At 43.5% G+C, this 15,850-nt stretch overlaps 1 protein-coding gene across 1 annotated transcript in view; it reads left to right on the forward strand.

Moving 5' to 3' along the window:
• The window catches only part of LOC129506221 (aromatase), a 150,768-nt gene that overhangs the window by 103,887 nt on the left and 31,031 nt on the right, over positions 1 to 15,850 (forward strand). The window contains exon 2 of the mRNA XM_055319689.1: positions 13,097 to 13,280. Coding sequence (XP_055175664.1) covers positions 13,136 to 13,280 — 145 coding nt within the window. The 5' untranslated portion in view covers positions 13,097 to 13,135. The remainder of the gene's footprint in view (positions 1 to 13,096; positions 13,281 to 15,850) is intronic.

Raw genomic sequence — 15,850 nt, forward strand, 5'->3', positions numbered from 1 at the left:
TTCTATGCAGGGCCCCCATGCCCACCCTCACCTGCTGGACTTATGGGGTGGATGCCAAGGTGAATGAATATCTTCTTCTCCTATAAATGAAAATTTCCAAACCCTCAGGTCAGAGAACTGGGCTAAATAACCAATGACTATTATCTTGATTTTCACAGAAATGGGAGTTTCATAAATATAGGTTATTGAACCTGCCCCTGGATTCTTTGTGAATGGAATCGTGTGTAGTTTTCATAAGACCTAAAGATTACACAGCTAAGCTGGCAGCAGATTTTATCTTTATTTTCTCTATTTTAAAATTCCTAGGGTGGTGGCAGGGATAGAGAGCAGTTTCTCTAGGCCCGGTGCCTTTATCGATAAGCTATACAAGAACACTCCTTTCAGGAAAGCCCACTTTGGATTCTGCTGTGGTGATACAGATACACTGCCTCACCCAATAAGTATCCGTTGGTGGAAAATATTAACTCTGAATGTCTAGTTCCATGTGAGCAAAGTTAGGGCTCCCATAAAACAGAAGAATAACTCTCAAAATTCAGCTGAACCATTCGGGCCACTTTATCATTTCTGGGGCCATAATTTCCAGGAGGATGGTTTCCATGGTGTGAGGAAATGATAATTTCCTATAGCGCTGGTCTGAGTGTGAAAAGAGCTCTTTGGAAAACACCTTACTCATCCATCTTTACAGAGCCTGTCACCTCCAGGGTGCTTTTCCAGAAGTAATCTCTACCTACACAATGTCCTAGCTAGTGGAGTGTTCCTCTGCACCCCTTAGCTGGTTTCTTAGGACCCACATTAGCAGCTTCCATGTAGAACTTGGGATTGATAGCAGGCAAGTCACAACGTTTGTCTCAGCTCAACTTGGGCCTTGGGGATTGTTTCTATCCATGGGGTTAAAGGAGTGGAAACACCAGAAACCCTCCCATCCACTCGTAAGCATAACAAACTGAAAATGAAATTTCTTTTCAAAATACTCCATTGAGTAAAGATTCGTTTGAGTTACTGGGTTTTTATGGGAGACAGGGATCCCTCATTGTGTCCCTGGTCATGAGTGACTTCAATGAGAAATGGTGGAAGTTGATTCAGGTGAGCCCACCCGCACATGGGGCCAGTCCCCCACTTCACTCCCCCAATGAGTCAGGAAACCATGTAAGAATGTACAGCCCAGCTGTTCCAGTGACCCTCAGCACAAATAATGTCTGCCCTCAATTACTGGAATAGTGCCTGCATAATTTGGAGAGAAGTTCTCCTACTTTTGGTAGAGCATTGTCTTCTTAACCATGAGAGCATTTATTTGTACACACTGTTCCCTCTTCCCTAGAATAAGTCACCCCTTTGCCATTCTTTCTCCTGGAAAATACTATCTTTAAGATTGAGCTTAAGGGGCACCTGACCTCATCTGGGGAATATGGAAGAGGTTTTCTGTTACATACTCCTATAGGACCCCACATGCTCCCTCCGATAAATCTCATCTCAATTTTATGCTTACTAGTTCAAGGCCTGCCTTCACTACTAGGTCATGAGCTCTAGGGACCAGGCCTGTCAACCATGTTCCTCTGGTGCCCATCACCCGGCGTGATACCTAGAACAGAGACCCCGGGTGAAGGAGTGGACTCCTTGGGAGAATGTGTCTCTTTCACTGGCTGTGGCAGTTCAGAGCCTTGCAGGGATCCCTGGAATGCTTACCTGAGGCTTTTTCTCTCTTTCAAGGGACGCTAGATTGTTCATTTCTGCTTGGCTCCTAAACTCCAAGAGAGTTAGAAGGAGCCTCAGGCAAAATCCTGCCTGCCACTTGTACTCTATCACAGTTTATGTAAATATTTCACCTAAGTTATCCCAAGGCAAAGAAGGCTGTATTATCTCCATTTTACTGGGTAGGAAACTGAAGGCTCAGACTGGTGTAGTAACTTGCCTCAAGTCACACAGTATGGAGCAGAACTGTAAAGTACATTATTCTCCACTATGACAAACTACATTAACAATATAATATCATAAAAACTATAACAATGATGATTATGTTTTACTTCCAAGTTCCAACTGGTCACAGATCATTCAGGGCCTTTTGCAACCTGCTTCTACCATTTATGAAGGATTCACCCATTGCCTTGTTCCAAGTTTACCCTGCCTCACAGAAATGTTGATTATTTTATTATATTTCTCACACCTGGCCAAAATCTCTCACGTTTCTCTATTCCATCCACTCTTGGAGAAGCCATTTTTATGTGTTTGCATTTCTGCTTCTTTTCCTTCCAGCTAGGTCACTGACCTCCGTGTCTAGCTCATACTTGTTATTCTGGGTCTCTAAAGTATAGCTCTCTTCATTCTTTGTCCCCTGCTGCCTCCTCTGTTTACCATATCCAACTGTGGGCCCTACTTGGGTGAAGTCCAGAGCACCTCTGACATCAATGATACTGCCTTATTGTCACATGGCTCTGACCTCAGAGCCATGAGACTGATGGTAACTATTATATCCAACACTACAAGACCAAACAGATGATACTCCTATGCAGCCTACTCATTTCAATGATATAAGGCAAAACATTTCCAGAGCCCCTTCTTTGGAATTGCTTTCAGAAGTCTGAGGCACTGGACTTTTAATATATATATATATATATATAGAGAGAGAGAGAGGCAGGCAGAGACACAGGCAGAGGGAGAAGCAGGCTCCATGCCAGGAGCCCAACGCGGGACTCGATCCCGGGACTCCAGGACTGCGCTCCGGGCCAAAGGTGGCACTAAACCACTGAGCCACCTGGGTTGCCCAGATATTTTTAAAATCTATAGATGAACTACAAAACAAGAAGGGAGCTCCCCTTGGGCCAGAAATTCTGAAAGTACAAAAACTGATGGGATCAACACTATAGAGGAAAAAATTCAAATACACACAGAAAAGTATTCCTACAAAAGCAAGACAAAACCAAATGGGGCTCCGTACATGGAGAAGGGTAGATTATGAGAACAGGAAGAAACTAGGGGCAACAAGCAGATTGAGGAACTGGCTTCAGGAGTACCTGTATATCTCCTTCCCCCTTATCAAGCAGCAGTGAGGTAGGGGCTCTTTCCAAAGAAGATATTGGCACAAGGAGTGGGAGCTGGAGATGCAGAGTACATCCAAGCCCAGAAGCCTAACTCCAAGATATTCTGATTAGTGGCATGTTTCACCCCTTTCTCACTCTTCCTGTAAACAGCCTATAATACAAACTGCACCAAAACATCCTGTTTCTTCTCTTCCTCTCCCCAAATGTGGACAAATAGAGGCAGCTGGATGAGTAACTTGAAATTTCAGCCACAAAAATGAGCGCATAATTAAGACTCACCAAAATCTGATGAATGCTAACACCATGGGAGGAAGTCACAAACTAAACAGAAGAGTTTGCACCAGAGGAAACAGACTTAGTGATCAATGAAAACAAGGCCCTATAATACATTGATTAATAACAGCCTCAGAGACATCAGCAGATATTGCCATTCATAAAGAAATTAACATATAATGGACATTAATATTTTGATTTTTGAAATGAAAATCTGAATAGATGGACTGAAAAGCCAAATAACAGTTGAAGAGCTGGGAGACTCAATCAAGAAATCACCTCAGAATGTAGCACAAAGAGATAAAGAGATGGGAAATATGAAAAGAACAGGTAAGAAACATGAAGAATGGATCCATAAAATTCAAAACTTGTCTAATTAGTATTCTAGGAAGCAAAAACAGTGAGAATGGAGGAGAGACAACATCCAAAGAAATATTATCCAAGAATTCCATAGAAATTAAGGGGACTGCCTGAATTCTCAGCAGTGTAAGAGTCACATACAGATATCTCAGTGGGCCAATTCTTCACTCACCAGTGATAGACTTGATTTGGGAAGCAGTAAAAGATCATTTGAAGCCAAGTGTGGTGGAACGAATGATCAAACCCAGTGCTTGTTGACAATGAGCTGTAAGTTAGATATGAATTCAAAATATTTTTTCTTTTTTTTAATAATAAATTTATTTTTTATTGGTGTTCAATTTGCCAACATACAGAATAACACCCAGTGCTCATCCCGTCAAGTGCCCCCCTCAGTGCCCGTCACCCTTTCACTCCCACCCCCCGCCCACCTCCCCTTCCACCAACCCTAGTTCGTTTCCCAGAGTTAGGAGTCTTCATGTTCTGTCTCCCTTTCTGATATTGCCTAAATATTTTTTCAAGGCTCACAAATTAGTTCTGAACATGCCTGCCTCTAGTATTAGCACTCACAGATACAGTTTAGCTAGTAGAATTTTCTATCTCTTCAATCCTTCCTCTAGTTTCCTAGTATAGGAGTATATGAACAAACTAGAAGCCAGGGGGTCAACTAAGAGAATCATGCCTCTCCTGTATTATCCTCCATCATCCCTACCCCTACTTAGAGCTCCACCAGTTGATATTGATGCTTCCCAACAGGGATCCAGCTTCTTCCGTCTCATTATCCCAGGTCTCAACCACCTTATTCATTCTTGCCTCAAAACACTTACAAAACCTGTCCTCTTTTTACTATTGAAACTCCAACCATATTTCAAGGCCCAGAACAAGTCTCACCATCAATGCAAAGCCTTCCTTGGCCACATCTCTATGCTAATATCTCTTTGTACTTGTCAACAATGTCATGTTTATTAGTTTTTTGCTCCAACTAGACTGAAGGCTCCCATAGAGCTGAGAGAGTGCCAAACATTTCTTTTGTGCTCTCCAAAAAACTGCTCCAGGTACCTGTTAAAATGAAAATATCCCTAGGAGGGAGAACAAATTGAAAGATTAGCCCCTGGAGACCAATTATTTTGGTAAGATGATTTCTTATGACTGAGGAGAAGAAAGTGGGTGGATAGAAAATGTGGGCAAATGACACAGAAAAGGAAGTCCGAGTGAGGAGGAGCATTGGAGGCAAAAATCAATTATTCTGCAACTCTGCAATTCTATTCAGACCACCTCAGCCTCTCTCACATAATCCCCAATTATTCCATGAGGAAAGGGCCATAGAGTCACTGACCTTCAGACACCTACCAACGAGCATAGAGTGCCCAAGGAAGCTGTGGTGACCTGCTCCAAAGCAGAGATTTCTTCAGTGACCCCCAGGAGACTACTCCAGTCCAAAGACTGCTCCTTCCAGCTATTCCCAGGACTGTCCCTTATGACCTATGCTCTTGCTGGAGACTGAAGACTAATAATATTGAAATCTTACTATGTGGTAGATCCACTGATAAGGCCCCAACATGCTTTATCTCTTTCGTTCCTCATAGTTACCATATCAAGAAACACTATTTCTCCCTTTTTTCTGATGAATAAACTGAGGCAGAGCTTAGCAGTGAACATACACAGTGATGGGAGTCCATCTGAACCCGGTAAAACTAATGTCATGGGAAGGGATGCGGGAGCGGCTTTCAGTTTCCCCTGTCAATTCTTTTCTCATTCTCTTAACCTGCAATGCCTTTCCTTCAACTTGATACCTTTAAAATAATGCTGCTCCTCCAAGGCCTGCTCATTAAACCATAGCCAACCTTCCCAAGATAATCAGTTTCCCTTGTCCTCCCATAGCTACTTATATCCCTGGTTAAACTCTTGTAATTTGACTTATATGAATAGTAATACAGGTGGCTCTGTCTTGTCCAAATTCACTCCTTGAGGGAAAGGACCTCATTTTGTTCATTGCTATATTCCTAGAGCCTAGAACAGTGCCTAGGACATGGTAGATACTAAATTTTTGAGTGAACACAGTAGTTTGCATGCGTGTGTGTTCTCCCATGAGATGGCACCTTCCGCGCATAAGTGTAGAGATCCTATGAGCTTTGATGCCTACCAAGGGTTAAAGTATAGCCATAAGTAGTGTCAGTGTGAGGCCATAAATGGGATTTCAGAGTATCACACATTCTCCAATTAAATTTTTCTCACAATTCCATTGGCTGCATAATCTATCATTTTGTCATCAAGGCTTCACCTGTGGATTTAGAGTCCAGGTATAATGAAAAATTCCCAAAGGAAATCTCATTCATTTACAATCTGAAAATCACACTCTACTGATCAGTGAAGGTAGTTTTGATGTGGAAAGTGCCTCTGGGATATTGGGAAACTGAGGTGGAAGGTGGAGAAAGGTATTAGCCGCAGGAGTCGTTAATTTCAGGGGGTGGTTCCAGAACCCAGAACTGCATTCAAAAGCATTGCATGTTGATTCCTGAGTGTTTCTCCAGAGTGCAGTTCCACAAGCTCTTTCACTAGGTTCTCAGAATGGGCCTGGGGCTTTAAGAGAATGAGAAGAGCTAGAGGAGATGGCCAAAGCTGGCCATTTGCACTCCAGCTTCCCTGACCTCCCAGTTTTGCTCTGGACACCTGGGCCTACAGGCACCACTGGCTGGCCTACAGCAATGGTGCACAAGGAAAAAGAACCAAGGAAGGTGAAGAGAGAGCCAAGGGCAGGGCAGGGGGTGTCGGGGGGTGGGGGACACTATAATAAAAGGTAAGAATGTTGGGCATCAGACATGGAATTAGAGAAGGTCATATGGCCCAATCCCTGTGTTTTAGAGATAAGGAAAGAAGGTCCAGAGGGGTTAAGTAACATGAGCACTTGGGGTTATCCGGTGGCTCCCTTGCCAGAGGCTGGCCCTGCTCTAGGCCATCTCTGTGGCCTCACAGTTTGCTCATTCAACAACAGATAAGCTTACAAGGAAAGGCCAGCTGTTGTTATCTGACTGTTTGGGTGGTGGCCGTGGGCCACTGCATTGCTGAAATTTGGCATGTGCAATCACAGATAAGGAAAACATTCCCTTGGGGATGTGTGAATACATCATGCTTTGATGACCCCAAGCCCCAAAAGTTTAACCTGCTAACCATTCACTGACATTTACTGAGCACTTACTAGGTACAAGGCACTCATGTAGCCTCCATGGGAGCCACAGAGAGGAGAAAGATGTGACTCCTAGCCCTGGAGGAACTTATGCTGTGGTAATGACAAAAGACATCTCACTGCAAAGGCAGCTGGGTGTTCCATAGAGGAGGCAGTTATATTATTGCGCTTATAAGAATTTATCACATCCAGGTAGGTGAGCTAAAGCAAGGCCATTTGGGACCTCAGTGTGGTAAATCTTGGACACCAAGACTCAGGTAGGGCTCTGGATCTTGCGACAAGAAAGAGGTTCTCTTTCTGGGCCTCTCCAGCTGGTGGCATCGTGGCTACCCTCGGCAGTCCCACTTGAGGACCTTGCATAGTGCTCCCAGAGTCATGGAATCCCACAACTCCATGTGCCACAGAGAGTTTAAGCATGAAGAACACAAGCCAACACCACTGGTGCGGACTCTGGAGCTTTCACTTTAACCCTTGTCTCCATGTCCTAAAGTAGAACTGGCTTCCTCAGCCAGGGCTCAGGGAGGCCTGGGAGGAAAATGAGCTAGCTCATAGAGCTGGTTAGCCACTGAGACTTGAACTCAGGACCCAACCGCAAGTCCTGCTCCTGTGACACTACTGTCACTTCTGCTTTTTTTCCTCTTCAGGTTAAAAGCCAAGATTAGGCTGAAAAAGTCCACTGCCTGTTCCTCAGAGGCCAGACAATATGTTAGGTCTTATAAAACTGAATTGAAAAGTGAAGTGGGAGAGAACTTCTTAGAGAAATGGCTGCTGCTGTGGGAATGATACCCAGGATGGCCCTTTCTGCCTCCATGAGACAGGTCCTAGTGCGAAAAATGTATAGTTTGATGTGAGGCAGCCCCTGCACGAGAGCATCTTAGGGCCCCATGGTGGGCCTCTGGTCCCATTATACCCACACCTTGTCTAGTGGCCTGAAGATCTAGAAGGCTTTGCAGGCAGTCTCTGCTGACTATACTTTAAAACAAATTCTCTTGAGAGAGGATATTAGATATAGTCCACTGGGAAGACAACAGATTAGGTATCTGAGGGACAAAAGGACACCCTCAGAGGGGCAAAGATGAAAGCTAAGGCAAAAGAACTGCCAGGCCTGCTGGTAGTTGACTAGTAAGCTATTTCAAAGAAAGGGGCATTTCCAGAAACATGCATCAACGTCATGGGACCTCATAAATGAGTAAGAAAGCCCTAGTCCTACCTGTTGCCTTTTGGATCTGCATGCTCATGTGAAATGTTGGTTTTGGCAGCAATACATTTACTAGAGAGGGAAACTTGCCTCTCATGCACTATCAATAGTCTTCCCTTTATGGTTGGAAATGCTAGTGGTTGAAGTCTTGCCAGTGGTCCCTAAAAGGTTGCCCAGGCCAACCACACAATGTTTATCCTTCCAGGTTTCCCTTGTTGGTTCCTATTATCTCTCCTGCTCCAGAACAAAAAAATTCGCAGGGACTTACTTGGAAGCTTGCTGGGAAGAATGACTAGAAACTGCAATGTCATGAACCCAGCAGGAGGGCATCATGGAAATCAGATTGCAAAATGTGTACATGGGTAAACCTTCCCCACTTGTAAGGGACCACTGACCAGTAGCTCTACTTCCCTGGACCTCATGAGGTTGGTTCATTTTTCAAGGAAGAGAACTGTACTCTTGGAGGATCTCAGAGTTTCTTTCCAGCTGTGTTCCCTTGATGTAGAAGTTCATGGGCACCTCTGCCTATCATCCTAGAGACCTATGGTCCTCATACCATGCCCTGGCTTAACAGCACCTTCCTTGGAACTTATGCTTCTCATGACCAAATGTAACACCTTGCTCAGACAAGATCCTTAATAAATGTTTGTTTAATGAAACCAATTATGACTCGAGTTATAGAGTGACTTGGCAGTCAAAAGCAAGAGTGTCCCAGAACGTATGTCAAAGAAAGGAGGAGGGGTGTTTATATCAAGTAAGAGATGGCTCAGAGATGCGAGAGGAGGAAGCAAACCTTTCCTCGGAGGCCTGCGGGGCAGAACCAACCAAGCTGGGGAGACGTGAGGGAGGCATGAGGGAGAGTTCTCAGGTATGATGGCTATAGGTCAAAGAGGAGTCAGAATGTTGGTGCAGAGAGCCAAGAAATAAGTCTGAATGAGGATGAATTTGGAAACATTGCAATCAACTAGAAGCAAGGAAAAGTTTAGTAAGGAACTGATGTCATGAAAAATGAAATGAAAAACAGTCTGGCAACAGTGTGTAGGACATACTGAAAGGGAGGATCTGAGAAAAAGTGTCCTGGGGAGGTTGCAATGGGGAGTAAAATCTGAATGAATGTGGAAACTGTAAACCCAGGCAACAGGCTTGTAGTGAGCGTATACAAAGTAAAGTCCAGGATACTATTCTGGGAGTGGGATATAGTTGTGAAGGAGACAGGCACAGATTTTTGGCCTTGGAGAACTCACCTTCTAGAAGGAGAAGTAACAAAAGGAGAGAAGTTTTAAGAATGAGTGCCTCACTTAATTCTGTAAGGGACTTAACAGGGAGAACCAAGGTAGCCGGGTCACGGGTCACGTTTCTCTGCAAGTAGGGATGTGAAAGAGGGTCAGACCGGGTGTACTGAAGAGAGTGAGAGGAAGTGCAGGCTTGGTACCTGGCCCTCAAACCCAGAATGGCTGGGTCCTCTGGACAGGTTGCTCCCATGCTGCAAGGTAGGATTGGGTAGGCTCTGGCCAGACTGAGCAGCACTCCTGCAAGGCTAAGGCCTGCTTCCCCACCCTGCAGAGGGTCAAGTAAGTGAAGGTGTTAGGATAGCTGTGGTTTCACACAGCACAGGAACAGAATGCCAAAGCCCCTGTTCGGTACCAGGCCCAGTGTGGGATGCCCAGTGAGTGAAGAGTAGAGACTGCTCAGCAAACGAATGCCTAGAGACCCAAGTACTTGGGATGACATTTGAAGGAACGTGGCACTTGAGGGCTATGTGTATGTGCATGTATGTTTGGGGGTGTGGGGTGGGTATTCTTGGCACAGAGGATATATAAGCAACCCCTATGAAGTTCTAGGCCCTTCCTATATTCCTATACCACCACTCAACCTGTTCAACCAACCTGTTGGTTCTGAATGTTCTACTGAACGGAAAAACAATGTGCAAGGAAGAAAGAATTTGAAAAGACCTTTCCAGCTGTGGTATTTATTCAGAGGTCTGAAAAGCTTGCTCCTTTAAAGGAAGACTTTCTGAGTAGCTTAGAAACAAACATAATTAGTTTAGGATTGAAAAGTCCCTGAATGTAGAGACCAAATAAATCCCAAAATAGGCATCAAAACAGCACGATTAAGAGCATGGGCTCTGCAGTGGGGGTTGTACGTGAGTGATGAATCACTAGATCCTACACCTACAACTAATATTACATTGTATGTTAACTGGAATTTACTTTTTTAAAAAGATTTTATTTATTCATGAGAGACACAGAGGCAGAGACACAGGCAGAGGGAGAAGCAGGCTCCAGGCACGGGCCCGATGCAGGACTCAATGCTGGACCTGGGATCACACCCTGAGCCAAAGGCAGATGCTCAACTGCTGAGCCACCCAGGCATCCCTGGAATTTAAATAAAAACTTGAAAACCGAAAGAGCATGGGCTCCAGAGACAGACTACATGGACTCTAATCCCAGCTCTGCACCGAACAAGCCGGGTGCCCTATATATCACCCTTCCATTTCCTCAACTGTAAAATGAGGACCATCTTACTTCACTTGGGGTTGTTGTGAGGATGAATGGCTTAGTATTTATAAAGCACTTGGAACAACATCTGACACATAGTAAATGCTTTGTAAGTGTTAAAAAAAAATTCTCATACTCTCTGGAGCATCTTTAGGACATACTTCTGAGAAAGACGAGTAACTAGGCTTCTAAACCCTATTAAACGTTTAGACATACAGGCAGACTTTGCTTTACACAGTAGTACAAGACGTAACAATGACCATGCAAAGTAAAACTAAAAATTGAGAGAAAAGGGCACCTGGGTGGCTCAGTTAAACATCTGCCGTAGGCTCAGGTCATGATCCCAGATCCTGGGATAGACCCCCACATCCAGCTCCCTGCTCAGCAAGGAGTCTCCTCCTTCTCCTTTTGCCCCTCCTCCTGCTTGTGCTCTCTCACTCTCACTCAAATAAATAAGATCTATAGAAAAATAGAAAAAATACAAGTGTTCCACAACCTTTAAACTTTTTGTTGAGGCATTACAAACTCTCTAACTACAGGTTTTGAGTGTATACGGAAATGAAAAAAATATTAAGACCAGTCATAATAAATTGTAATTTAAACATTAGAAATACTGCAATTCTTAAAAAGTGCTTTGTTAAAAATAGAGTAAACATTTCTCGTTGCCATCTCCTCTTTGTATGACTTATGGAGGGAGCATCATTTCTATGCCTCGGTGAATTGTTATACTCCTTTATAAATTGCATCAGCTCCCAAGATTTTAATCCTTTGTGATTTTAGTGCTGTGAAATATCAGAGGTTTGGTTTTTTTTCTTTCTTTTTTTTTTTTTTTTTCTGAGAGCTTCTCTAACGTGAAGTTTTCTGCTAGGATCACTTCCTCTGGGACATCTTCCTCCTTTTTGTTTCCATCACCTTCTTCACTTATGCTTTTAACATTGGCTTCAGGTTTTGTCAATATCAGAAGAGACCTTGAGGATGCTGGCTGTTAAAAAGTCACAGGGAGTTTATTTAAAATGATGTAAAATTCCACATTGGAAAGTTAATATCTAAAATTCAATCTGTTCAAAGCAGCTTCTTATCAATAAAGGAACCAGATGATAACAGACACATCGCTGACTCTTCAGACTTATCTTATACATATTTCTGAAAAACAAACTGCCTGCCATGTATGCAGTCATTTTCAATGCCTTGCACTGAACTGTTAATGATTATTTAAATGGTGCAATAGGATGAATCAATAATGTGAACCAAGCAACTGAATAAATTCAACTGTATTACAACATTTCTCTAATTGCCAGAAATGGGTTTTTAACTGGATATTTAAGATCTCATGTAGATCACAGAGAAATGTAATTCCATACTCTTTAAGACTCTAATGAGAGTTCTTTCCCTCTAGAAGTGCAGGTGCGCAGATACAACTTTATGCAGCATTTCAGGGAGTTCACAGAGCACCCCAAAACTAATTAGAGGCCCTGGTTAAGCATCTAGAACTATTTCTAGATAAAATCCTGCCAAACATCTGTTTCAGAACAATTACAAGTCCTACAAATGAAAGGTCACCTTTCCAAGGGAGGCTAATCCTCAGAACAGTCACCTGGCACCAGAACTGCACTGAATGGTCGCTCTTCCCTTGCTATGCAAGTATATTCAGTCTAGGTCTCTTCAACAAACCACCATCCCTGAAACTCTCCTCTGTGAGTATTGGTCTTACACTACGTTATTCAGCAACACAGCGGAACCAGCAAATCAAACTGAAAACTCTTGCACAGGAGATTGGCTGCTGGGGAGCAAAGCATGAGTGGCACCTGAGCATATTGCTGGTGGAATTCTACTCTTCCTGTCCTTTCTTTCCTTCCTCCTCTTTCTCCTCTCCCTTTATTCTCTCTCTCTCATTCTTCTCTCCTACTGCCTCTGACATTGGCCTCCATGGGCACTGCTTAATCCAACCTGCAGTGCAAGAGATTTTAAGCCTTATTAAAAGCCAATAGAGAAAGATCGTTCTGAGTGAGCCACGCTGGATTCAGCAACCTAATGGGAGGCTCTGAGGATACCTCGACAATGCCCAGGCAACTATTCTCGCTGGAGAAGCTTACTCTTTGGGGGGGGGGCAGTAATTTTGAGCAAGGAAGGGGGTTGGGGATTACTTTTTTAAAAAAATTGATTTGGCTTCAAGAGAAAAAGCACTATCTGTTGATGAAGTCACAGAATGGCTCCAACTCTGGAATGAGCTTCATTTTCTTATATTTTGGTAAGAAATATGACTCTCAATTGGGAATTCAGTCACTCAAGGGCAAGACGATAAGGTTCTATCAGACCAAGCGTCGAAACGAACCTGAGATTCTACCAAGGTCAGAAATGCTGCACTTGAAGCCAAAAGATCTCCCTTTAGCTTGCTTGTTTTGACTTGTGACCACAACTTTGTCTTGTCTAGGTGTCCAATCACATAAAACACATGCTAATTTCTGTACTACAGCATCCTCTAAAGCAACGGGAGTCCTAATTGTTCCCTTAGAGGGATTCTCTAATTTCTTTGCTCCTCTGATTTCTACAGGACTTTAAGTTGTTTCTCCTAAGATCAAAGAACAAAACAATGGTGTTGGAAATGCTGAACCCAATGCATTACAACATCACCAGCATGATGCCTGAAGTCATGCCTGTGGCCACCATGCCAATCCTGCTGCTCACAGGTTTTCTTCTTTTGGTTTGGAATTATGAAGACACATCCTCAATACCAGGTAAGTCAGTCATTTAGCTATGTAATTAAGGAGATTGTTTACTTGGGTTTTTGGTCCATGAGCGTAAAGACCATTTTGCAAAAGGACAAGGAGCAAACATGAGGAGATGACCGAAGCCCATGGCAATGTGAGCAAATAAAAACTCAGGTGAAAAATTTTATACCAATTATCTGCACATTTCAAATGAAAGTATTTCAAAAAAGATCTTAGATAATTCCTTCCAGTCTGTGCTTTGCTTTGGTAAAGTGGACTTGGCACAAGTATCTTTAAAGTGAGTTTGAGATGGGGTGAAGCAAGGTAAACCAGGCTTTTTTTTTTTTTTTTTTTGATTCAAATTCATTCCAATGTTGCTCTGAGGGTAAAAATGTCTCTGGGATGCCTTCTTTTAAAAAAAATAGTTTTATTTTTAAGTAATGTCTACATCCAATGTGGAGGTTGAGCTCAGAACCCCAAGATCAAGAATGACACATTCCATCAACTGAGCCAGTCAGGCACCCCTGCATTCTATACTCCTCTCCTTCTCCCTTCTGCTTTGCCTCATCCATGTGCTCTGCCCTCTCCCTTTCTTGACCTTATTTCCTCTCATTATCCCACTCTTCATTTTCTCTTATTCTTGGGGGTAGGTGTGATGGTGGTGCCACTGTAAGGGCTGGCTGGGACCTGGGAATTGGAGGAAAAATGGAGACCACTGTGGTTCCCTTGGAACATCATACCCTGATAGAATCTTCAACAAGGTCTGTGGATTAACCAAAAAGAGAGTATAATTATCTAGATAATTCCAATGGAAACCCCCACCCCTCCACACAGATTAATTCAGAATTATCAGAAATATTCAACTATTTCTTTAGTTTTCAGTGAAAATTCTTCATGGTAGTATATATCCCCAGGCCCATTAGAAATCCAATAAGGCTTTGCTTCAAGAGCATAGTCATACACTTCCAAGTGCAGTGGGTCTCATCATAGAGTGATTTAGGGTAGGAGTTTGAAGCTGGTGCAAAGTCCCCTGTGTCTGGATTCTTCCAAATTTTCCAGAGAACTGTCTGCCTATCTATCTGATTCGGCCTGGTATTTTGGGTTGCTTTAATGTCCAATTAAATAGAGCATTTGGTTAATGTTGTTATCTCCTCCCTGAGGGGTCTGAGGGAAGACTATTTCATGGCCTTTAACTTTAACTCCTTTCCCACTACTGCCCCTTCCTCACCAGATTTCTTCTCCCACAGTGGGCTCCCAGGTCAGGATCCATGAATGGAGGGTGAGGTGGAGAGTATTTTTTTTTTTTTTTAACAAGTCTCCTCAGATGTTTATGTTGCAAGTGTTAGAATAAGGCCTTCAGACCTTTGAAGAAGGAGGTCAGCCTATAGGGGGCAAGCATGAGAACCTGCATCCCTGAAGCTCTGGATCAGGAGCCCAGGTCAGATCACTCTGTCCACCATTCCTGGGCTGGGGACATTGTGCTGTCACACACTAATAGTACTATGGTTATCAGTCATGTCTGGAGCGGGGTCTGCATGTTTATATTTTTAAAAAATCTGGGGTGCCTGGGTGGCTCAGTCAGTTGAACATCTGATGCTTGATTTTGGCTCAGTTCATGATCTTGGAGTTGTGAGATCAAGTCTGCACTGGGCTCTGTGCTGGGCATAGAGCCTGCTGAGGATTCTCTTTCTCCCTCTCCCTTCTGCCCTACCCCCACTAAAAATCAATCAATCTTCCCAGGTGATTTTTCATGAGCAGTCAGGCCTGAGAGCCATAGATAATGAGCCTCAACCCTTCATTTGACAGAAGGGGAAATTGAGCCCCAGAGAGGTGAACTGCCTTATCGAAGCAAACCATTATAACAAATATAGGAAACCATGCAGTTCAAACTTTTCATTTTACAAGTGAGGGGTGAAAGCCCAGAGAAAGGAAATGGCTTGTCAGCACCTCAGCCTGAAAGGAAGTGGGAATGGAGGCAAGGGGCCAACCAGGAATTCCTAAATCCCAGAGTGGTGGTCATTTTGCTAGCCAGGGAGCTTCTTCCATGCTTTCCTGTTGAAAATGTGAGCTCTGGTCAGAATCCTCTCATGGCACAGACTAAGGTCCCATGGTGCCTGTGGGGAAGGAAAGGTGAGGAAACTGGGTTTGTTGGGTTGGTTCTTCCTGACCAATACTTCTGTACTCCTTTTGTTGGTTTCCTCAAATCACTGGTTGTCCGGGTTCTTGGTTTGGAAGAAACTCAGGGTCAGGGAAAAAAGCCAAAGGGAATTAAGAAGGTATAATGATTTAAAAGTTCTTAAGTTAGTTACAATTTATAAAGCAGTTTCACGTTCATTTTTCTCTTGTGACCTTTCCAGGACTCTGGTGAGGTAGGTGTTGTTTATGCCTATTTTGCAGATGAAGAAACTGAGATGAAAGAGGGGAGATGGTGCACAGCTAGTAAGTGATAAAATTGGGACTCAGAGCTAAGTTTCTTGTCCTATATTCCCTGAAGGGCCCTGCTATATACAGGGCTGAGGAGTATGCGCAGGTGACACCCATAGGCAGATGACTTAGTGCCAGGGAGAGATATAGGAGTCTAGGGGAGGACAGAGTCA

Source organism: Nyctereutes procyonoides, unplaced genomic scaffold (assembly GCF_905146905.1).
Source record: "Nyctereutes procyonoides isolate TBG_1078 unplaced genomic scaffold, NYPRO_anot_genome, whole genome shotgun sequence".
NCBI classification, from domain to species: domain Eukaryota; kingdom Metazoa; phylum Chordata; class Mammalia; order Carnivora; family Canidae; genus Nyctereutes; species Nyctereutes procyonoides.